Source organism: Urocitellus parryii, chromosome 7, assembly GCF_045843805.1.
Source record: "Urocitellus parryii isolate mUroPar1 chromosome 7, mUroPar1.hap1, whole genome shotgun sequence".
Taxonomy (NCBI): domain Eukaryota; kingdom Metazoa; phylum Chordata; class Mammalia; order Rodentia; family Sciuridae; genus Urocitellus; species Urocitellus parryii.
Window position 1 is genome coordinate 162,317,306 of NC_135537.1, and position 25,274 is coordinate 162,342,579.

Consider the following 25,274-nt stretch of genomic DNA (forward strand, 5'->3'; position numbering starts at 1 on the left):
TTAGCAAGGCACTAAGCAGCTCAGTGAGACCCTGTCTCTAAATAAAATACAAAATAAGGCTGGGGGGGGGGTCAGTGGCTGAGTGCATCTGAGTTTAATCCCCTGCACCAAAAAAATAAAAAAGAAAAAAAATAAAGAAGAAAAGGAGGTTAACATTGTTGAGTCTTGGTTTCCTTGGTTTCTTCATCTGTAAAATGGGGGTGGTATTATGTACCTCAGACAGTTATTGTGAGGATTAAGTGAGTTGTGATATGTGAAGTTATAATAGTACCTGGCACATGGTGTTAATGTCAGACCTTGCCAGGCATTGGGGACATGCCTGTAATCCTAGCAATTTAGGAGGCTGAGGCAGGAAGATCACAACTTCAGTGTCAGCCTTAGCAACTTAAGTGTGTCCCTAAGCAACTGAGTGAGACCTTGTCTTAAAACAAAACAAAAAAACAAAAAAAAGAAAAGAAAAAGAAAAAGGGCTGGGGATGTAGCATGGTGGTAGAGTACTCCTAGTTTCAATTCCTACTACCACACAAACACACACTCACACCCTCCCCCCCTCACACATACACACCCACAAAGTCACAGGCCCCATGATTATGTCTTTGACCCAATTTCTTGTCTCTTCCTTAAGTTCTAGCTCTCATCACATCAAAATACTTTTCTTGGAAAATGCCATGATTCTTCCTGTTTTGCTTATACTCTCCCTGGAATCCTCCCTTCTTTGAAACCCTATCTAATTCCTATCCATCCATCAGATCTCACTCAGAAAATGGGTAACAGCCTTACTTAGCTCTTTCTTCATGAAGTCTATTGCTATCTCCACAAGTGATGTGTCCCTGTTTTCACCACAGTGGCTGCCCTTAACACAGAGTGATGTTACAGAGCACAGGGGCTTACATTAGCTACTGTGGGCAGGGAATGCCTTCTGTAGAGGGGCATTTGAGCTAAGGCCTGAAAAATTAAAGAGGATAGATAGTACAAAGGCTCTGAGGTCAGGGCTGCCTGCAGGACCACACAACATAAAAGTGATTGAGGAGGGTACAGGTAGGACATGAAGATGAAGATCTGGGAGGCTCTAGCAAGAGTTAGGATCCACTTCCACATTACCTCACCTTCAAGCATGCAGAAGTACATACCTGGACATCTTTACTTTTGCATCCATTGATCTCTATGTCTGGAATGTGTTCCTTGCTTCTCTGATTATTAATAAAATCCTACTCATCCTTCAAGGCCAGTGAAAAACCATTTATGAAATCTTCTCTCATTCTTTATCAGGAATTAATCACTTCCTTGTCTGATGTCCCCATGGCACTAATCACATGCTGACTTGTACCTCAGCTAGCTGTTTACATGCCAGTCTGCCCACCAACACGGTGAGTTCCTGAGGACAGAGGCTCTTAGTCATCTCTGTATCAATCTCCTGGTGCCTGGCCCACATCTGATACATAATGAGACACTGACTTTACTAGTGGGTGGGGTCCAGCACTACTCATGGTGGAACAGAGAAGGAAAACAAAAATAATAACAATTATGGCTTATCACGTGTTGTCCCATTCATTACCTGATTTGTGCCTTCCAACAACCCTAAGAGACAGAAGGGACAGGAATATGCATCAATTTTACAGACAGGGTTGCCGAAGCCTTTTAAGATGTGGGGACTAAGTCCCAATCCTGTCTCTTACTTCAGATTCAGCGCTGGGAATGGAACTGACCCAAAGAGCAGTTTGAGGATATAAATCAGTGGGATGGGCTGCAGTGACAAAGTGCTTTTGTGGGTGGACTTGGGAGAAATCCTCAATCAGTTGCCAAGGAGTTAGCAATTACGCCAGGAAGGGCAAAGTATTTCTGTCTCTGAGCCAAGCAGCTGAAGGATTTCGCAGCACCATCTCTCATCACTGAAAATGGGAAACCCTTGGCCCACGAAAGATACCGTTTGGATCTGGTGGCTCAGTTGATGTAAAGGATGACTTGTTAGCAGGGGCCTGCTTCTCTGTTGCCATGACAACCAGAGCTTGCCTATTGGTCCCTTGCAAGGTTAGCTGAGGCGTTCTCTTCGTTAACTAGAGATTAGGGAAGGACACTTAGGGGGAGGGTGTGTGCGCGAGCGCGCCTAGTGGACTAAAGATGAAAAAGAAGTATATTCACGAAACACGATAGTTGAGTGGTTCTCCACCTCGGTGACATGTTAGAATCACGCGCATTAAAAGTCCCGATACTAGGCTGCACTCGATCAATTAAATCAGAATCTCTGGAACTACAACCCTGACATCAGTAGCTAGCTGAAGCTCTCCAGGTAGTTTCGATTGTGGTCCAAGATGCAAATCCCGGTTTTAGCTGCTAAGCGGAGTTCTTGCGACCTTCTCAAGATGGCGACCGATCCAGCCACTTCCGTCTTTACGTGCGCCGGCAGGGGGGGCAGGTTTTCCAGAGGCGCATGCGTTTAGCGTGTCTTTGCTCCCCGCTCCCTCCTCCTTTTTCCCCCGCCTCCATTTTGTTCGCGGACGCTGGGGACGGTGGGAGCACATCCATTTCCGGGTTGGCAAAAGGGGCGGCGGCGGCGAGAAAGAGAGCTTGCTGGGGGGGTGAGTGAGACAAGACGAAACCAGAGCAGAGGTGGCGGAGGATTCGCTCCCGGAGCAGCTGCAACCAGGTCGGAAAGAGGCTGAGAGGGCTGGGTCCGTCGCTGAGGTGACCTGCGGACCTGAGTTGGGAGGGAGGATCGGGAGAGGGGGGCTTTGGGCGGGGCTTGAGGAGAGTGGGGGCACCGGAGGAGGGGCCTGAGGGGGAGAGAGGGGCTCTGGGGGCGGGATTTGGGGAAATGGGGGTTGGGTCTGGAGAAGCTAGAGTGGGGGCGTGGGTCATCTAAGGAGGAGTGGTCAGGAATTGGTACTGGGCGGGCGCGGACTGTGAAGATGGGCGAAGTGCTTTTTGAGAGACAGGAAATAAAGCATCTTGAAGGGTTGGTTGAGGTAAGATGGAAACTCGCGGTGAAGAACGAGGTAACCGTGCGCAAAAGGGGAGATGGGAAGGGAGTACCTGTTGGGAACAGGTAATTAGTAGGATGCTCTGGGTGAGGAGGCCCGTGTGACATTTTGAGAACCGATTTAGATAAAAAGTCGTGGTTGGGAGGATGGCTCAGGAAACTGCTTACATTAGATAGAATCTTACAAGCGTTAGTTGAGAAGCAGTCAGAATGCAGTTAAAGGTTGGACTGAGAAATGTTGAGATACGCTTTGGTGCACCTGGAGTTGAGGGGTTCGTGTTTGAGTGCTAGATGTGGGCGTTGTTTGTGATTGAGTTGCGGATCAGGAAGCTAAATTCTGAAAAGATGACATTGTAGTGAGGAATTGGAAGAAGCTGGGAATTCATATTTTTAAAGAGACTTGAAAAATACTGTTTGGGACTCTTCCAGGGCCCATCTCCTTTCCTTTCCTTCCTTCCTTCCTTCCTTTCTTTCTTTCCTTTTTTTTTTTTTTCATTCTGTTATTTTTGACTTAAGTTTTGGTTTCCGAATGACTTATTGAATGTTTCCGGCTACTCTTCTCCTTTTGTGAACCAGAAAAGAGCTTAGAGAGTAAAAACTGTTCTAGCACACCTCTAGCTTTACTCATTAACTTTGAGGCAAATCATTAAACTCTTCATTTTTTCCCTCCTTTGTAATATAGGAGGAATTTACTTTTGCATCCACTGATAAAATTCTACTCACCCTTCAAGGCCAGTTAGAAACCATTTATGAAATCTTCTCTCATTCTTTATCAGGAATTAAAATCCTCATCCTGTTCTCTAAAAGACTGTGTTAAACAAGTGAGATGTTGAAGTGGTTGCAAACAAGTGCTCTGGAAACAAGATTGAGATATTGCTATTTGAAAGACATTTTTCTCAGTCTCTTCCTCTTGGTCTTGTGTGTGTATAATAATGTATATATATGCACACACACACACATATATATACATTATTATATAAAATGTATATCTGTGTGTAAATATGTGTGTTTCTGTGTGTTTGTGTGTGTGTATTGCCAGGAAAGAGTTGGTTTACATTTGATGCATGTTTAGTTTTTAAATTATATTCTCTCCCCCAGTAGTAGTGGGGATTGATTTCAGGGCCTTGGGTGTATAAGATGAGCTACATCCCCAGTCCTTTTGTGTGCATAGTACTGGAGATTTTTTTTTTTTTAATATTTTTTTAGTCGTGGTTGGATGCAATACCTTGATTATTTATTTATTTACTTATTAGTTTTATGTGGTGCTGAGGATCGAACCCAGGGCCTTGCACATGCTAGGCGAGCGCTGTACCGCTGGGCCACAACCCCAGCCCTGTACTGGAGAGTTGAACCCAGGAGTACCCTACTAGTGAGCTACATCTCAGCCCTTTTTATTTATTTATTTAAAATTTTTTTTTTGTCGTTGTAGATGGATGGAATACCTTTATTTGTTTATTTTTATGTGGTGCTGAGGATCGAACCCAGTGCCTCACAGATGCTAGGCAAGTGCTCTGCCACTGAGCTATAGTCCCAGCCCTCAGCCCTTTTTATTTTTATTTTTTATTTTGAGACAGGGTTTTGCTAATATGCCCAGGCTGGCCTTGTACTTGCCATTCTCCTGCCTCAGCCTCCTGTGTTGTTGCTAGGATTACAGGTGTGCACTACTGCATCTAGCTTTTAACTATTCTTTTAAAAAATTTAAATATATGTATGTTTTTTAGTTGTAGATAGACATAATACCTTTCTTTTTATTTATTTATTTTTATGTGGCGCTGAGGATTGAACCCAGGGCTTCACACATGCTAGGCAAAGGCTGTGCCACAACCGCAGCCCCAGTGTGAAACTTTTATATAGTTGAAAATTTCTTACCATTGTGTTACATTTTATTGGCTACCATCAAAATGAAGATAAGGAAATTAGAGTTGGGAATGAATGAGGTCAGTTGATGGAGACTAGGAGAATGTAGTATTTTATTCTTGACAGAAACTGGGTTTTTCCATGTGCTCTTTTTTTCTTTAATTTTTTTAGTAGTAGATGAACATAATACGTTTATTTATTTATTTTATGTGGTGCTGAGGATCGAACCCAGTGCCTCACACGTGTGAGTCAAGCGTTCTGCCACTGAGCCACAACCTCAGACCCTCCATGAGCTATTTGAGAATTCCCTGAAAAATAATATTTTGGACAATTGAGCCTTATCTTTAATCCAGTCACTATCTATGGCCTTGTTGTCAGTTGGTAGGGATGAGTGTGCTGTGGACAGTTTTAGCTGCTTTACTGTTTTTTTGTTTGTTTGTTTTTGCTAATTTTTTTTTTTTTTTTTTTTTTTTTTTGTAGTGCTAGGTATTGAACCCAGGGCCTCTTTCCAACTAGACCACTCTATCACTGAGCTATATTCCTGCTTCATTGTTAATTCTTCAAAATCCTGTTTCAACTTTTTTTTTTTTTTTGGGTACTGGAGATTGAACTCAGAGGCACTCAACCACTGAGCCACATTCCCAGGCCTATTTTGTATTTTATTTAGAGACAGGGTCTCACTGAGTTGCTTAGCACCTCAGGCTGGCTTTGAACTTGCAATCCTCCTGAGTCGCTGGGATTGTAGGCATGTGCCACCGCACCTGGCTTTTTTAACTTCTGTAGGGTGATTCTCTCTACACTTTCACATAGGTAAACTTATTTAATCTAGAAGTGTTCCTGAAAGTCTTGGCATTTCTGAGGTTCGAGGTGGATTTGCTAAAGAGAGGGCAGTTTTTAATTCTATCTCCCACTTAGTATCAGAATGGTGTTTACCCTAGTTAGTACTGATTAGCTGTGTGATGTCAGCACAAAGGTGAAATTCAGGGGAGACTGGAAGATATTGAGAACACTGGGGTTTTCAGGTTTTACTGATGGCTTTCAAGAAGGGAAGAGAGGAGTCTTATGTTGAAGAGAAAATTATAGAATGTTTTTCTTGATTTCTTCTGCTTTCTGGTTGGCTCTGGTGCACTTAGTTCTATTTTCCTACTGCTGAAGTAGTTCTGAAATTCAACAGGCTGTTGGTTCAGGCTGTTTGAGTAAACCATAGCTTTCACACCCACTCCAGGAAGAGCTGCAGGCTGTGGTATATTGTACTTATAATGGGGGTAAAAACCTGTGTAATATTCAGATTTTTCAACCTACAGTGTGATTTTTTTTTTTTTTTTTAAACGAACCTGGGGACTGAACCCAGTGTCCTGCATACTAGACAAGTGTGCTGCCTCTGAGCCCTTCAAGTTTTTTTTTTTTTTTTTGCAGTACTGGGGATTGAGCCCAGGGACACTCTACCACCAAGCTGCATCCCCAGCCCTTTTTATTTTTATTTTGAGACAGGACCTTACTAAGTTGCTGAGGCCTTGAATTTCCTGCCTCAGCTTCTGGAGTTGCTGGGATTAAGGTGTGTGCTGCATCTTGGTTCATTTGTTGTTGTTGTTTTGGTACTGGAGATTAAACCCAAGGGCACTGTACCACTGAGCCACATCCCCTGCCCTTTTTTTTTTTTTTAAGATTTTTTAAAAGATGGACGCAGTATCTTATTTATTTTTATGTGGTGCTAAGATTTGAATTCAGTGCCTCACATGTGCGAGGCAAACACTCTACTGCTGAACTATAACCCCAGTGCGCCCCCCAATCCTATTTTTTATTTTATTTACAGACAGGATCTCACTGAGTTGCTTAGTGCCTCACTAAAAAGTCTTGCTGAGGCTGGCTTTGTACTCATGATCCTCCTGCCTTAGCCTCCTGAGCTGCTGGGATTACAGGTGTTAGCCACCATGCCTGGCTATCTTGGTTCTTTTTTTTTTTTTTTTTTTTTAAATAGTTTTTAGTTGTAGGTGGATGCAATACCTTTATTTTATTTATTTATTTTTATGTGGTGCCTTACACATGCTAGGCAAGCTCTCTATCGCTGAGCCATAACTCTAGCCCTCTTGGTTCATTTTTTTCCCTCTTTAATATTTATTTTTTAGTTGTAATCAGACACAATACCTTTCTTTTTACTTATTTATTTATATGTGGTGCTGAGGACTGAATCCAGGGCCTCGCACTTGCCAGGCCATCGCTCTACCGCTGAGCCACAACCCCAGCCCCCCCCTTGGTTAATTTTTAAGAGGTTTCTGAGATAACTTATAGAGGCTCAGAGCTCCTGGGGAGGCTTTTGGTATAGCTTGCTTCCTTAATATAATGTTTTTCAATTTTTCCTGTTCTACATTTTCCTGTTGCTCTGCTTGAGCTATTACTAAGTGGAAAATGGCAGATTTCACATTACCCGCCCCCCCCCCTTTTTTTTTAGTTTCTGGTGGATATCTTGTCTGTGTCACAGTTTGATATCACCAAATTGAAAAGATTCTTGACTGTTTCAAATGGGGAGGGTGACAGAAGCTGAGTTGGGTTTCCTGCACCAGAGAATGGACTCTGTCAAAGCAAAGAATAGTTGTAGATACACAAACCAGGACTTTGAAGCTGTGATTAACATTTTGGCAACATGCATCCCTTTGCCAAATAACTTCTTTTCTTCTTGAGTGTGATTGTTGATCTCCTTTTCAAAGTAGGCTCTTGTTGCTACTGTTCTTCACACAGCTCCCAAGCAGAAGTTGGCAGAGTTTCGGTTGACTGACTGTCTCTTGAGCCTGGATTAGAGTGGATGGGGCGTTCCATGTCAAAATGAGGTTCATTGGCAGATCCTGAGAGCTGTTCTGCAAGGAAAGAGAGGCAGCAGTCTTTACTGAATGTTCTTGCAATCATTTATTTTTTTTTTCTAAATTCAAATCTGGTTCTTATTCATCTAGTGATTAAATGCAGAATCATTGCCTTTGCCTAGCTTTGCAAGTCTAGAGCATTGAGGAATAAAGGTAGTATTTCCAATCTCTGCCCTAAATCCCAAGCCTTTGAGCCAAAGGAACCTTATAAGCTAAGCTTATGAACATTTCTTTCTTTCTTTCTTTTTCTTTTTTTTTGCAGTTCTGAGGAATGAACCCAAGAATTTGTGACTGTGAGGCAAGTGCTCTACCATTGAGCTACAACTCCAGCCACCAATGAGCCTTTCTTTATATAATTTAAGAAGGTATATTAAATTGCTGGGCATGGTAGTGCATGCCTGAAATTCCAGCTAATCTGGAGGCTGAGGCAGGAGCATTGAAAGTTTGAGGCCAGCCTGGGCAGTTTAGTAAGATCCTGCCTTGGGGCTGAGGATGTGGCTCAAGCGGTAGCGCTCTTGCCAGGCATGCGTGCGGCCTGGGTTCGATCCTCAGCACCACATACAAACAAAGATGTGTCCGCCGAAAACTAGAAAATAAATATTGAAAATTTCTCTCTCTCTCTCACTCTCTCTTAAAAAAAAAAAAAAAAGATCCTGTCTTAAAATAAAAAGGGCTGGGGATGTAACTCAGTGATAGAATGCTTTCCTAGCACGTAAAAGGCCCTGAGTATGAACCCTAATTTGGCAAAGAAAGAAGGGAGGGGAAAAATGCTAAACATAACATTATGATGTTAATAGAGAAAAAACTGTGGTAGGTTCTTTAATGTCTGTGTCACTTTTAAACCTCTTAAGATTTTTGACTTAGAATACAGAAAGAATCCATGGAGGCATATAAGTTATCAAATGGAAGTACCAGGAATTGGCTCCCACAGTTAATATAATTTAGAATGACTGTCTCTATTTTGTAAATACCCTTTTGTTTTTCAGGGAATAATTAGTTGAATACTACCTTGTTTCTGCTAAATCTTGGGATAGATTTTTTTTTTGGTACTGGGGATTGAACTCAGGCACTTGACCACTGAGCTACATCCCTAGCCCTGTTTTGTATTTTATTTAGAGATAGGGTCTCACTGAGTTGCTTAATGTCTTGCCATTGCTGAAGCTGGCTTTGAACTCACAATTCTCTTGCCTCAGCCTTTTAAGCCACTGGGATTACAGGCGTGTACCACCATGCCTGGTTTGGATAGACTTTGAAGATCTTTTCTTGTAATGTATGAGTGGCCCTATGTTGCAGATAACCCCCAAATGAATCTTCTTATTAACTTTGGAATCAGTTTTTTCCTGCCATCATTAGTCCATAGTATTCTGTTTCTAATATGCAGGTTCAAATTCAAAGATTTTGATATGGTTCAGGGCTTTGCTTGTGGTAGCAAATATTGGAGTTAATGTTTAATGTCTCAAATCTTTCTTTCCTGAAAAGTCTCTTAAAGTTTGTTAGATCTGTATATGTAAGTAATATAGTATACTTACATGTACAAATTCTTATAATTAAGTTTTAGAACTATTTAGTTTCTTAAACTTGGTGGATTCAAATAAACTTCATTTGGATTTTGAAGTCCCTCAGTGCAAATAATTTGTTTTTAGTCAGTATTTATATTTCTTCAGTATTAATTCACTGACCTACTTTCTATGCTTATGAAAACACTGAATCCAATAATCTTTTGTTTTAAAAAAATATTTATTTTTTAGTCGTAGTTGGACACAATACCTTTATTTTATTTATTTATTAAGATGTTGACAGACTTTTATTTTATTCATTTATTTAAATGCAGTGCTGAGAATCAAACCCAGTGCCTCACATACATGCTAAGCAAGTGTTCTACCACTGAGCCACAACTCTAGCTACTTATTTATTTATTTACTTATTTATTAAAATACTCTTTTTAAAAAAAATTTTTTTAGATGTTGATGGACCTTTATTTTATTCATTTATTTATTTATGGTGCTGAGAATCAAACCCATGGCCTCACACATACTAGGCAAGTGCTCTACTACCGAGCCACAACTCCAGCCCTACTTAGTTATTTTTTATGTGGTGCTGAGGATTGAACCTAGGGCCTCACACATGCTAGGCGAGCGCTCTACTGCTGAGCCATAACCCCAACCTTCCTTTTTAAAAAAAAAAAAAAACCTGCTAATAATCTCTTCTGACTGTGAAAACATTCCCCATATGTATTCAGAATTGGGATACTTGGTTGTTGAAAAATGGAATTTAAAGTGGTATAATCTAGTATGAGGTAGTATGTCTGAGATTTGTGGATAAGTGAGTTTTTTCTGTTTCCATTTCTGCCCTCCCAGTGCTCATCAGGCAGGTAAGGTGTTTTGTCATCTAAGATTCAGGTATGGGATATTTAAACTGTTTCTGTCTCTCAGAAATAAGGACGTGACTATTTTTAGAAATTATTTATTTAATTTTATTGATTGATTAATTGATGGGTACTTGGAATGGAATCCAGGGGTGCTTTATCACTGAACCACATTCCCAGCCCTTTTTTTTGGGGGTGTACTGGGGATTGAACTTGGGGGACTCAACCTGACCCATATGAGTTGTTAAGCACCTTGCTGTTGCTGAGGCTGGCTTTGAACTTGGGATCCTCCTGTCTCAGCCTCCCGAGTCGCTGGGATTACAGGCATGTGCCACCGTGCCCAGCCTTTTTTTTAAAAAAACTTTATTTATTTACTTATTTCGGTGGTGCTGAGGATTGAACCCAGTGCCTTACACGTGCTGAGCTACAACTGCAGCTCAAATTTTATTTTTCAAATAGCATAGAATTCAAAAGGTAAAAGATATACCCTTAGATATACATTCTACCCTTCTCATCAGTCCAATTCATTGTCCTGGATGCAGCTGATACTATGTTCTTAAAATCCTTTCTAGAGATACCATCCATGTATAAAGCAAATGTATATATTTCTTGTTTGAAAAAAAAAAAACAGACCAAGCGTAGCACACTGTTAATACTATCTGCATCTTTTTTGTTGTTGTTCTGGTACCAGAGAACCCAGGAGCACTTAAACACTGAGCTATATCCCTTACTTCTTTTATTTATTTTGAGATAGAGTATTGTTAGTTGCTTAGGGCCTCATTAAGTTGCTGAGACTGGCCTCAAACTTGCAGTCCTCCTACTCTCAGACTCCTGAGTTACTGGGATTATCCTCATAAACTACCATGCCAGGCTCTTTTGTTTTTGAATTTACTTTGGCCATTATCCTAATCAACAATAATGAGTTTGATACCTTCCCTGAACTGATAGATCTAATTGTTTCTAGTCTTTTGCTATTACAAACTATACTGATAGATCTTCTAATTGTTTCCAGTCTTTTGCTATTATAAACTATGCTCCAGTGAATAACCTTTGTGTATGTGAGTATATCTCTAAGGGTAAAGTCTTAGAAGTAGAATTTCTCAGTCAGATGTGGTGGCTCATGCATGTAATCCCAGTGACTTGAGAGACTGAGGCAGGAAGATCAAAAATTTGAGGCCAGCCTCAGCAACTTAGTGTGGACCTGTCTCAAAATAAATAAAAAGGGCTGGAGATGTAACTCAGTGGTAAAGCACCATGGTTTCAATTCCTAGTATGGGAGTGGTGGAGGAATAGAATTGTTCAAGCTGATTTTTTTTTTTTTTAAGAGAGGGAGAGAGAGAGAGAGAGAGAGAGAGAGAGAGAGAGAGAGAGAATTTTTAATATTTATTTTTTTTAGTTCTCGGCGGACACAACATCTTTGTTGGTATGTGGTGCTGAGGATCGAACCCGGGCCGCACGCATGCCAGGCGAGCGCGCTACCGCTTGAGCCACATCCCCAGCCCTGATTTTTTTTTTTTTTAAGAGAAAGTGAGAGAGAGAGAGAGTTTTAATATTTATTTTTTAGTTTTTGGCGGACACAACATCCCTGTTTGTATGTGGTGCTGAGGATCAAACCCGGGCCGCATGCATGCCAGGCAAGTGCGCTACTGCTTGAGCCACATCCCCAGCCCTTTTTTTTTTTAATGTTTTTTTCTTCCTGTTTTGGAACTAGGGATTGAACTCAGGGATGCTCTACTGCTGAGCATCCAGCCCTTTTTTTTTAATCTTTATTTTTTTAAAAGATAATTGTTTTTCTTTTAGTTGTCAGTGGACCTTTATTTATTTATATGCAGTGCTGAGAATCAAACCCAGTGCCTCATACATGCTAGGCAAGCACTCTACCACTGAGCCACAATCCCAGCCCCTTCCCAGCCTTTTAATTTTTTAATTTTTTTTTAAAATTTGGGATAGAGTTTAGCTGAGTTACTGAGGCTGACCTCAAACTTGCTGTCTTCTTGCCTCAGCCTCCTGAGTAACTGGGATTATAGGCATTTACCCTTTTTTTCTTTTTTTGATATTTCTTATTCATTTATTTAACAGGAATTGTTGAGCTCCTGTGTGCCAAGGACTGTGCTAGGTTCTGAAAATATAGCAGGGAGCAAACTGTGCAGATAGTTAACAGGAATCCCAGCCCAGGTTGACTAGGTGGAAGGGCTGTCAGGGAAGATCTTTGAGCAATTGACTGTTTTTTGTTTGTTTTTTAAATATTTTTTAGTTGTTAGTGTACATCTATTTATTTACTTATTTATATGTGGTGTTGAGAATCTAACCCAATGCCTCACACATGCTAAATAAGCGCTCTACCATTGAGCTACAACCTCAGCCCAGCAATTGATTTTTGAGCTGAAACCGAAGGATAAGTGTAGGACAAAAGACAATTCTAGGTGGAGGGAATGGTTTATGTGAAGGTTCTGAGCGGGGAAGGAATGTGGATATTTTGAGAAATTGAAAGAAGTTTGACCATGGCTAGTCATTAAGGAATGAGAAGCAGAGAGGAGGCAAGTTTAGGAAATGTGGGCTCTCCTAAAAAAAAAAAAAAACAACAACAAAAAAGGATAAATAGTATAGTGAATTTTGAGCACAATCTCTAGAGATTTTTTTCTGTTGATTCTTTCTACAAAAGAATTCTTTATTAATTCTTTATTAGTGTTAATAGTGAAACCATTAGTATAATAAAGAAATTAAAATCTGATGCTTCTGCAGTAGAGCATGCTTTGTATGAGAACTTTCCAGGATAAAGCCTATTCTTTTAATCTTGATTTCTCTCAGGTCCTGCAAATTCAACTTAGTTGTCTGGATTGGGTCTTACAACTTTAGGATCTTAGAAACTGGTTTGGAGATAGAATTATTGGGTAATAGTTCTTAGATTATGGGGCATGATTGGATTGCCGGTTTGTTAGATTATGCTATTTTTAGGAAACAGAAAATTTATTTATTTCTAGGGAATATTGACCTGTTTACAATCCTCATGGGACTAGGAAAAGAGCACAGATGTTCTTATTATGAACTGGTGAATATAGAATTCTTCTATACCTGTCGTCTAGGCCATGTTTTAACATGATGCATACGTCCAGCATCTATTATAACTCTGAATATATGAAAGCTTTTTAAATCTGGGACCATTATAACTCTGGATATAGGAAAGCATTTTTATCTGCAAGTATATTGACTTTTGTTTGGAAATCACAGCATTCAAAGCCCAGATGGTCCTGTTTGATTTAGTACCTTTCTTATGTAACTGGATTAGCTTGTCCTGTTTTCATAACTTAAAAGTAGACTCTTGGGGCTGGGGATGTGGCTCAAGCGGTAGCGGCTCGCCTGGCGTGCGTGCGGCCCGGGTTCGATCCTCAGCACCACATACCAACAAAGATGTTGTGTCCGCCAAGAACTAAAAAATAAATATTAAAAATTCTCTCTCTCTCTCTCTCTCCTCTCTCACTCTCTCTTTAAAAAAAAAAAAAGTAGACTCTTGATTTAGTAGTCTGTCACTGGTGATCAAGGAATGAAAATGTGCATGTTTCTAGCTTTTCAGGATGATAGAGAAGAGACTCTTCAGTAGTGAAAGTCATAGCTTTGTTATTAGATTATCTGTGGGGCGTTGGGACTTTTAATATATTATCTTTGAAATGAGGCATGACACTTCTCCGTGTGAAGTCTGGATCAACATTTTATGAAGCATCTGCTTACATTTTATTTCAGTCCTTTTTTTTTTCTTCAGTATTTTTTAGTTGTCAATATTTATTTATATGCGCTGCTGAGAATCAAACCCTGTGTCTCACACATGCTAGGTGAGCCCTCTACTGCTGAGCCACAACCCCAGGCCACCATTAATAATCTTAGCTACCTTAAGCACCAAAGCAGGCAGTTTGTAGGAGAACATTGGAAACAAGGCAGACCACAAGTCTGAGTTCTCTCTGGGGCCATTCATTGCTATTGGAGGGTAATAATGGCATCTATCTGCCTTTCTTCTATCATTCAGATCTTAAACCACAGCCCACTGACAGAATTCTGGGAAATGTAGTTTCCAGGTCTCTAGCCTCTTATCTCCAGGTGAATCTAGAAGGAAGTAGAGGAAAATGTTATCAAAAGAAGGGGGGAAAAAAAACAAAGAAAATTTGCAGTCAGCCTAATGATGATGTGCACCAAGATTACATTTAATTTCTTGCACGGTTTTCCCCTAGATGTAACATTAGTCATTCCTTCCTTTCTTTTCTTTTTTTGCTTGATTTACTGAATATCAAACACTGATTCATCCCTAAATTCTTTTTTTAAATAATTTTTTTAGTTGTAGTTGAACACAATACCTTCATTTTATTTATTTATTTTTATGTGGTGCTGAGGATCAAACCCAGCTCCTTGCCACGTGCTAGACAAGCTGCTCTACTGCTGAGCCACAACCCCAGCCCCCATCCCTAAATCTGACAAAAGTATAAATCTCTTCTTTAAAAAAAAAATTTATTTATTTTTATGTGGTGCTGAGGATCTAACCCAGTGCCTCCCACATGCTAGGCAAGTGCTCTACCACTGAGCCACAACCTCAGCCCTAAGTATCTTCTTCTTCTTCTTTTTTTTTTTTTTTTTTAAGAGAGAGAGAGAGAATTTTTTGATATTTATTTTTTAGTTTTCAGCAGACACAATATCTTTGTTTGTATGTGGTGCTGAGGCTCGAACCCGGGCCGCACGCACGCTAGGCAAATATAAAATTTTATTTTGGATGTTATAGTTCTTAAAAAATTATAAGCCCTTGCTTTGTGGTAGTATGAAATTTGATGCTATTCTAATTCTGGATTTTTTTTTTTTGTTTTATTTAGTTGTAGGTAGACACAATAACTTTATCTTATTTATTTATTTTTAACGTGGTGCTAAGGATCGAAGCCAGTATCTGACGTGTGCTAGGCGTTCTACACTGAACCACAACCCCAGCCCTGGATTTTTTTTTTTTTTAAGAGAGACAGATAATTTTTTTTAAAAAAAATTTATATTTTAGTTTTCGGTGGACACAACATCTTTATTTTATTTGTATGTGGTGCTGAGGATCAAACCCAGTGTCCTGCACATGCCAGGTGAGTGCGCTACCGCTTGAGCCACATCCCCAGCCCTCTATTTCCTTTCTTTCTTTTTCTCTTTTCTTTCTTGCTTGCTTGCTTGCTTCCTTCCTTCCTTTCCTTTTTTTTTTTTTTTTTTGGTACTGGGGATTGAACCCAGGGGTGCTCTACCACTAAGCTACATCCCCAGCCCCCGACCCTCTTTTTTTGTTGTTGTTGTTGTTGTAGATGGACAACATGCCTTTTTTTATTGTTTATTTTATCATATGGTATAAGGATCGAACCCAGTGCCTCACACATGCAGGGCAAGGGCTCTGCCACTGAGCTACAGCCCTAGCCCCTCCCCAGCCCTTTTTTAATTTTCTTTTTTGTGAAAGGGTCTTGCTAAGTTGCTTAAGGCCTTGCTGAATTGCTGGGACTGTTCTTGAATTTGTGATACTCCTGCCTTAGCCTCCCAAATTGCTTTGATTCCAGGTGTGCACAACCAGGCCTGGCTTTTTGCTGTCTTTTTTTTTTTTTTTGGTAGTTGGGCACAATACCTTTCTTTTTATTTATTTATTTATATGTGGTGCTGAGAATCGAACCTAGGGCCTCTCACACACTAGGCGAGTACTCTACCACTGAGCCACAACCCCAGCCCTTATTTTTTTAAATTGTACAACCAATTAGAACATAGATTCTAATAGTTATCTCCAACACTTTTTTATAACTTTATTTTATTTATAATAAAATAACTCACACATGCTAGGCAAGTACTCTACCACTGAGCCTCAACCCCAGCCCATCTTTGCTGTCATTTTAATGGTGTTTTTATGAGGGAACATTGATAAATGCATTTAGTCTATCATGTTTAACCTACACATTCATCAGCTTTTTCTTGCAGATGTCCATTAAAACACCATAGTATCTGTGCAGTGTAATACTGTGTCTGTGATTAGTAATACTCCTTTGATACAGTGTTTTCCAGATTTCCCTAACCCCAAGTATCACTTAAGGTGCTTCTTTAATATATAAAATATCAGGTCTTCTGGAAATTTTCTGATTTTATGTGGGTGTGGATTTAGGGCCCACAGATTTATTTATTTATTTATTTAGTTGTGGTTGGATACAATACCCTTATTCATTTGTTTTTATGTGGTGCTAAGGATCAGACCCAGGGCCTTACATGTGCTAGGCAAGCACTCTACCACTGAGCCATAACCCCAGCCCCCACAGATATTTTTGTGTTTGTGTTTTAAACAGATCCTTTAAATGTATCTTATCTTAAGGCATATTTGAAAACCCTGATTTAAAAGAGTTCTTTCTCAACTATTAGTGACATCTCATGCTTCCATGACAAACTCCTTAGCTATCACCTAGCATTGCTTTTGTATTCAGACTCTGTTTTAGTCTGTCTAGCTTTGGTCTGCATTTCTAAATTAGGATGTGTCTTTCATCTGATTAACTCCTCTCTCTTCCCTAGTATTAAATATTGACTGATGACAATAACTTTGGCCTTGTGTGACTCCATTTTTCTGCTAACTCCCTAAGTCCCCTGGTTCTTAGGATATGTGGGTGGGGAGGAAATATTAATTATGAGTATTTAGCTACTCTATATTTTGCTGCCTAAATCCAGGAATTTATTAATGCTTTTGGAAAAATGGAAAATTGACACAGGCCTTGAAAATAGATGTAATAATCATCTGCCTTGGATTTATGCAACATCTTTTTAGAAGATGATATAGCACTGTGATTTCAAGTTGTTTTTTAGCTTTGACAATACAAAGAGGCACATTTTCTTTTCCTTTTGTATTGTAGATCCTAGGACTGGAAAGGAAAAATGGCTAGTATCTTTTACTGCCTGTATATAAAATGTCTGGAAATGTGTTGTAGCTTCTGCTTGGTTGCAGTGAATTGCTTGGTGATCAGGGGCTAAATGGTACTTGGTTTGGTAACGGGACAGAGGACAACTATAGTACTCTTATCTTCAATCTTAGAAATCTTGTGGTTGTTATTAGCTAAAATTTAGCCTGAGGAAGCAATGATGGCTTTGGCATAGAGCTGATACGCATTCTAGGATGAACAGCCACTGAGCCACATCCCCAGCCCTTTTTATATTTCAGTTTTGGGGATCAAGAAATGCAATTTCCTAGCTGGATACAGTGATGCACACCTATAGTCCCAACTGCTTGTGGGAGCTGAGGCAGGAGGATTGCTGCAGACCAGCAGTTTTGAGACCAGTCTGGACAATATACTGAGACAGAAGGAAAGAAAGGAAGAAATGGGATTTCCTTGAGACCAACCATTTTAGAAGTAATTACTGTTATATCTTTAGCCCCTATTTTAATGTCTTCGGGTAAATTACTTTCCTGGTTTTAGCCTCATTTGTGAAATGCAGATTAGTTACAAACTATAATAGAGGGCTGGCCTGATAGTAAGTGCTTATAATCTCAGCAATTTAGGAAGCTGAAGCAGGAGGATTGCAAATTTGAGGCCAGCCTTGGCAACTTAGACCCTGACTCCAAAAAAAAGAAGAAAAAGAACAATAGCAGCAGCAGCTGGGGTGTAATTTAGTGGTGGCGTGCCCAGGAGTTCAATCCCTAGTACCACAAAAAAAACTATAATGGGGGACAGCAGTATATTTGAGTGCTGTTTTGTTACTTGATAGATAACTTTTCATGTGGTAGTTATGCTCTGATCAGCTTCCATGAGTGTGACTATGGGGGACAGCTATTGTAGTTTTTGAGTGCTGTTCTACGACTTTATAAGTGGCTACCTTCTCAGATGGTAAGTTATGCCTTTATCAGATTCCGTGAATGTGCTTATACCAGGTGTCAGTAAACTATGGCCTATGAGTCATATCTGATCCATAGCCTATTTTTATTTGGCCCTCAAACTAAGACTGGTTTTTATTTTTAAAAGATTATGAAAATCAAGAGAAGGAAAAGTCAGGCCACAGACTGGGAGAAAATATTTGCAGAAGACATATCTGATAAAGGACTGTTATCTAAAACATACAAAGAGCTCTTGAAACTGAACAATAAGGAAACAAAACAAGTCAGTTTTTAAAAATGATAAATAGAAAAAAAAATGATAAATAGGGATTGGGTGTAGCTCAGTGGTAGAGCATGGGTTTATCATGGTAGAGCCCTAGGTTTAGTCCCCAGCACACACATACAAAAAGTCCAAAGACCTAAACAGACAGCCTCACCAGAGATGATATACAGATGGCAAGTAAGCATATGAAAATATGTTTAACATCATGTCATTAAGGAATTGCACGTTAAAACAAGATACCACCACACACCTTATACAACTGCCAAAATTCATACATCTTAGTGGTAGAGCACATGCTGAGTATGTGCAAGGACCTGGGTTCCATCCCCAGTGCTGGCAAAAAACAAACAAATCCTTTTTTTATGTGGTTGCAGTAGTGCTTGCCTGTATTTCCAGTAACTTGGGCTGAGGCAGGAGGATCGCAAGTTTGAGGCCAGCTTGGGCAACTTAGCGAGACTTTGTCTAAAAAATAAAAAGGGTTGGATATGTAGCTCCGTGGTTGAGTGCCTTTGGATTCAAACTCCAGTACTGCAGACCAGCAAACAAAGAAAAAAAGAATAGCCAAAATCCAAAACCACCCATGATGCAAAGATGTGAAGCAAAATGGTACAGCCACTTTGGAAGAAGTCTGGCAGTTTCTTACAGAATACAACATACTTTTATCATGTGATCCAACAGTCACACTGCTTAGTATTTACCCAAAGGAGTTGAAAAACCCTTCACATGGATGTTTATAGCACCTTTCTTCAGAATTGACAAAACGTAGAAGCAACCAAGATGTCATTCAGTAGGAATGGATGAGCAGACTGTAGTATATCTAAACAATGGAATATTAGTCAACACTAAAAAAGAAAAAGAGCTTAAAAAATGGATGTAGTATCATGTGACTATTGTCCCAGCAACTCTGAAGCTGAGGCAGGACAATCACTTGAGCACGGGAATTAGAGATCAGCCTGGGCAATATAATGAGACCTCATCTCAAAAGAAGCTAAAAGAGATGTCAAGACATGAAGGACTCTTAAATGCCTATTACCAAATGAAAAGACAATCTGAAGATGCTCTATGGCATATGATTTCAACTATATGACATTCTAGAATCAGAAAAACTATGAAGATAGTAAAAAGATCAGTGGTTGCTTAAGAATTGGAGGGATTGGCTGGGGTTATGGCTCAGTGGCAGAGTGCTTATCTAGCACATGTGAGGCACTGGGTTCGATCCTCAGCACCACATAAAAATAAATAAAGGTATTATGTCTGTCTACAACTAAAAAGTTTATATATAAGAAAGAAAGAATTGGGAGGAAAACAAGATTAATAGAATATAGGATTTATAAGGCCATAAAACTTCTATATAATACTATAAGATGGTAGATGTAACTCATTGTACATTAGTCAAAACCCACTGAATGTACCATACCAAGAGTGAACCCTATGTAAATTATGGACTTTGGATGTTAATGATGTGTCACTATAGAGTTATCATTTGTAACAAATGTACCTGTAGTATGGGAGGGTATTCATGTGTGGAGACAGAGGTATATGATAATTTTATGTAGTTTTTGCTCGTTTTGCTGCTGAATCTAAAACTGCTTTAAAAATAAAGTTTAAGCTGGCACAGCAGTGCATACCTGTAATCCCAGCAACTTGGGAGGCTGAGGCAGGAGGATCTCATGTTCAAAGCCAGCCTCAGCAACTTAGTGAAGCCCTAAGTAACTTAGTGAGACCCTGTCTCAAAAGAGCTCAGTGATTAAGCTCCCCTAGGTTCAATCCCTGGTAATAAATAAATAAATACTTATTTATTTAAAAAAAGAAGGGAATGGGCTTCATTGTGCCTCAGAGGTAGAGAGAGTTCTTCCTCAGCATGCACAAGGCTCTGGGTTCAGTCCCCAGCACCTCAAAAAAAAAAAAAAAAAAAAAACAGAAAGAAAGGTTAACAAAACAAAGGAAAAATAATATGCAACAGAGACTGTTGCCTAAAATGTTTATTATCTGGCCTTTTATCAAGAATGTTTACCAAGCTCTGGATTATATTACATCACATCTAGAATATGAGGTGCTTAGTCTCTCTAGTGCCATGCCTAGTCCTCTAGTCCTCTTAAAGTGTGCGAGACTCCTCAGTGTCTTTAATGGTAAAGTAATTCTTATGATTATTTATTTCATTTACAGGTATATGAGTGACCTAAAGCTGCAAGTAAACACGGAGAGAGAGCAGTGCCAACAGGGAGCAGGGCAAGGATGCCAATTCCTCCTCCTCCTCCTCCCCCTCCTGGCCCTCCTCCCCCTCCCACTTTTAATCAGGTAGGTAGTCTTCTACTAGTCTATCTCCAAACCTTTAAGTAAACAGATTGATGGCCTTGGTTAAAAATTGGTTAAAAATTCGATTTTCCTGCCCATACCAGTGTTATTTTGAGCCTGCCCTTTAATTCTGTTTTTTTTTTTTTTTTTTTTTTTTTTTAAAGAGAGAGGGAGAGAATTTTTAATATTTATTTTTTAGTATTTGGCGGACACAACATCTTTGTTTGTATGTGGTACTGAGGATCGAACCCTGGCCGCACGCATGCCAGGAGAGCGCGCTACCGCTTGAGCCACATCCCCAGCCCCTTAATTCTGTTTTTAACATCCCAGATTTTTGGTCCTAGTATTCATAGATACTTAGGAATTCCTTGTATAGACATAGTATACTCATGACATTTGGTATGGGAAAATGGAGAACCAATATTGTTTGTCCTTATCATTTAGTCTCATGACTTCTGAAGAGGTCCATTTATTACCATAATGGCATGTTTTATTTCCTTGTCCTGGTTCATTCTAAATGGAAATTTGAACTGGTTGCATTGGATTAGGAACTTGTGTTTCTTCCTGAACTATTTGCTTTTCAAAGGAGATTGTATCATTTCTTTGGTATCCCTGAGAAAAGAGACAGGGATTCTTGGTGGTTGTTTCTTGCTACAAGTTCATTTTTTCCTTTTCTGCCCGAGACAGTTCATTTTAAAGTGAAACATATCATGTCTTACACCCTATTAAGAAAGGAAGGAGCCGGCCCTGGTGGCGCACGCCTATAATCCCAGTGGTTTAAGAGGCTGAGGCAGGAGGATTGCGTGTTCAAAGCCAGCCTCAGCAAAAGAGAGGTGCTAAGCAACTCAGTGAGACCTTGTCTCTAAATAAAATACAAAATAGGGCTGGGGATGTGGCTCAGTGGTTGAATGCTCCTGAATTCAATCCCCAGTACCAAAAAAAATAGAAGGGCTGGAAATGTGGCTCACTGATGAAGCACCCCTGGCTCTGGGTTCAATTCCAAGTGCCTATCAATTAATCAATAAAATTAAATAAATAAAATTTTCTAAAAAAAGAAAGGAAGGAAGCTGGGAATGGTGGCTCAGGCCTATAATTCCAGATACTCAGGAGGTTGAGGAAGGAAGATTGAAAGTTCAAGCTCAGGACTGGGATTGTGGCTCAGCGATAGAGCGCTTGCCTAGCATATGTGAGGCACTAGGTTTGATCCTCAGCACCACATAAAAATAAATAAAGAAATAAAATAAATTGTATCCATCTATGCTAAAATTTTTAAAAAATATTTTTTAAGTTGTTTGATGGACCCTTATTTTTTATTTGCTTATTTATATGTGGTGCTGGGAATCAAACGCAGTGCCTCACACATACATGGCAAACACTGTACTGCTGAGCTACGACTCCAGCCCCTACACTAAAAATTCTTAAAAAAAAAAAAAGAAAGAAAAAAAGTTCAAGCCTAGCCTCCACAATTTAGTGAGATTGCTGCCTCAGAATGGAAATTAAAGATTACCTCTAGATAGGGAATAGGGGTGGGAGGGAAAAGGAGGGAGAAGGAGAATAGCAAGGATGGTGGAAGGGGATGGTCATCATTATATAAAATACATGTATGAAGATGTGAATTTGGTGTCAACATACCTTATATACAAACAGAGATATGATAAATTGTGGTATAAAGGTGTATTAAGAATTGTAATGCAGGGCTGGGGATGTGGCTCAAGCGGTAGCGCTCTCGCCTGGCATGCGTGGGGCCCGGGTTCGATCCTCAGCACCACACACAAACAAAGATGTTGTGTCCGCCAAATACTAAAAAATAAATATTTAAAAAAAAAATTCTCTCCCTCTCTCCCTCCCTCCCTCTCCCTCTCCCTCTGTCTTAAAAAAAAAAAAAAAAAGAATTGTAATGCAAAAAAAAATCAATAAGAGAGCTCATGTATAATGGTATAATTTGCTGTGAGCATACTTTATATACAGAGTTATGAAAAATTGTGCTGTGAATGGATAATTATGAATGTAATGCATTCCACTATTTGTCATGTATGAAATAAAAAGAAACACAATAGGTATATCTGTTAAAATGAAAGTTATTAATTCAGTGAATATTTTTAGAAAGTTCTTAATAGACTTTCCATATGCCTGATGATAAAATAAGAATTAATAGAAAATAAAATGTTGATATTTGCTAAGTTTAATAAAAAAAAAAAAGAATGAAAATTAAAAAGGGCTGGGAATGTAGTTCAGTGGTTAAACATCTTACTCTGGGTTTAGTCCTTGGTAATGGGAAAAAAGAAAGAAGCTTATGGAATAGATTGGTAAGAATACAAAGTTTCAATAATGGGAGGAAAAAAACCAGGGAGGCAGCCACTCTAACCTTACCTGGGCTGTGAAACCTCCTGGTATCACATAATAAAGAAGGAATCTGTAGCTGGCTAATCTCAGTGGCTTGGGAGACTGAGACGAGGATCACAAGTTCAAGGCCAACCTTAGCAATTTAGACCCTGAGCAATTTAGTGATACTCAGTCTCAAAAAGAAAAAGAGGCCAGTTGCGGTGGCGTACCCCTAAATCCCAGTGGTTTGGGAGGCTGAGATAGGAGGATCGTGAGTTCAAAGCCAGCCTCAGCAACAGCAAGGCCCTTAATTCAGTGAGACCCTGCCTCTAATAAAAATACAAAAAATAAGGTCTGAGGATGTGGCTCAGTGGTTGAGTGCCCCTGAGTTCAATCCCTGGTACCAAAAAAAAAAAAAGAGGAAGGAATCTGTGCCTTCTCATTTTAGTAAAATTTACAAGTAAAAGTAACTTCTGACAAAAATGGTCCATAGGTGTGTGTGTACATAATATATATACATATGCATATGTGTGCGCACATAATTATTTATATAATTAGGTATTTAATAGGTAAGAAATTGTGTCTTGAAGAGGAAAAGTGACTTGCTTAATTTGAGGCCAGCTTGGGTAACTTAATGAGACTCCGTCTCAAAATAGAAAGGGCTGGGGGGCTGGGGATATAGCTCAGTTGATAGAGTGCTTGCCTTGCATGCACAAGGCCCTGGGTTCACTCCCCAGCACCACAAAAAAAAAAAAAAAAAAAAAGTCTGGGATACAGTTCAGGAAAAATAGGGAGTGGGAAGGGGAAAGTGACTTGTTTAATTAGATTGGTCTCAGTGGTAGGACTAGAGTGTAGGTCTGCCAACTTGTACTTATTTTCCCTATAACCTTGGTTTTCAGACATCTTCTTAGGATGTATATGAACTCCTTTGAGGTGAAATTTTGTATGCAAGCCCATTAAGAGCTATTGTGGCTATAGTGGGAGGAGGAAGGGGAGGCAAAGGCCCTGAGGAGAGGTGATGCTTGAACTGAGTCTGAAGTGAGCAGATTTTAGTCAAAAATAGAAGAAAGTCACTTAAAGTCAAAGCAGAATGTGAAAGGATGGTGATTTGTGAGAAAACATACGGAGGTTTAGATTATTACTTGAGATAATGTGATAGGAGATGAAGCTAGAGAAGCTGAGGGTTTGGATTTTTCTCTTGTGATAATGGGGAGTTATTAAAGTATTTCAACAACTGGAGCAACCTGTTCAGTTTGTATTAGAAAGGTCACTCTTACAGTGTGGAAGTGAATTGGGGGTTGGGATTCCACAAAAGACTATTGTTATTAAAAATTGAGGTTCTGGGGGCTCCAATTGTAGCTTAGTAGTAGAGTGCTTGCTTAGCATGTGTGAGGCCCCCGGTTTGGTCCTCAGCACCACATAAAAATAAATAAAATAGAGGTATTGTGTCTATAACTAAAAAAAAAAAAAAATTAAAAAATTATAACTAAAAATATTATAACTAAAAAAAATCTGAGGGTCTGGACTAAAGCAGTGAGGATGAAGAGTGGACATGATTTAGAAAGTAAATTTTTAAAAAATTTTGTTTATTTAATTGTAGTTGGACACAACACCCCAATTTTATTTTTATGTGGTGCTGAGGATCGAACCCCAGGGCCCCGCACATGCTAGGCGAGCCCTCCATTGCTGAGCCACAACCCCAGTCCTAGAAAGTAAAATGTTTTTTAAAAATATTTCTTTTTAGTTATAGATGGACAAAATGCCTTTATTTTATTTATTTTTTTAATGTGGTGTTGAGGATTGAACCCATTGCCACACACAAGCTAGGCAAGCACTCTACCACCATGCTACAACCCCAGCCCAGAGAGTAAAATCCGTAAAGAATTTGGTGACAGAAAGAGGAAGGAGATTTGAGAGATTTGGGAGCTAGATTGATGGTTTTATTTAAAAAATAATTATGTTTGTGAAAGAGCTCAGTTTTGGACAAGTTTAATAATGTTTTCTTTACAAAAGTAATATGTTCAGCTGGGTGTAATGTATACCTATAATCCCAGGGTCTCAGAGGTTGAGGCAAGAGATTCACAAGTTAAGCCCAGACTGGGCAATTTAAAGAGGCCTTAAACAACTTAGAGACCCAGCCTCAAAATAAAAAATAAGCCAGTGTGTTGGCACACACCTGTTCCCAGCAGCTCAAAAGGCTGAGGCAGGAGGATTGCAAGTTCAAAGAAAGCCTAAGCCAAAAGTAAGGTGCTAAGCAACTCAGTGGGATCCTGTCTCTAAATAAAATACAAAATAGGGCTGGAAATGTGGCTCAATGGTTGTGTCCCTTGGAATTCAATCCCTGACCCCCCAAAAATAAATAAATAAAAATGAGAAATGAAAAGAGCTGGGGACTCAGCTCAGTGATAGGGCACCCCTGAGTTCAGTCCCTAGAACTGGAATGGGGGGGGGAGATATATTAAAAAATTTAGAAACTGTGGATA

General features: G+C 39.5%; 1 protein-coding gene across 4 annotated transcripts in view; it reads left to right on the top strand.

Moving 5' to 3' along the window:
- The first annotated feature begins 2,502 nt into the window (after positions 1-2,502).
- Positions 2,503-25,274, top strand: part of Wipf2 (WAS/WASL interacting protein family member 2) — a 49,450-nt gene continuing 26,678 nt past the window's right edge. For 2 of the 4 annotated variants that reach the window (XR_013343972.1, XM_026387050.2), the window contains exons 1-2: positions 2,503-2,644; positions 20,341-20,472. Coding sequence is in view for 3 of the 4 variants with exons in the window: in XM_026387050.2 (XP_026242835.1) it covers positions 20,410-20,472 (63 nt within the window). In the remaining variant the exon portion in view is untranslated. Of the gene's footprint in view, positions 2,645-2,892; positions 2,964-15,079; positions 15,157-20,340; positions 20,473-25,274 lie in introns of those variants that run through there. The other 2 variants (XM_026387052.2, XM_026387051.2) reach the window with 2 other exon arrangements.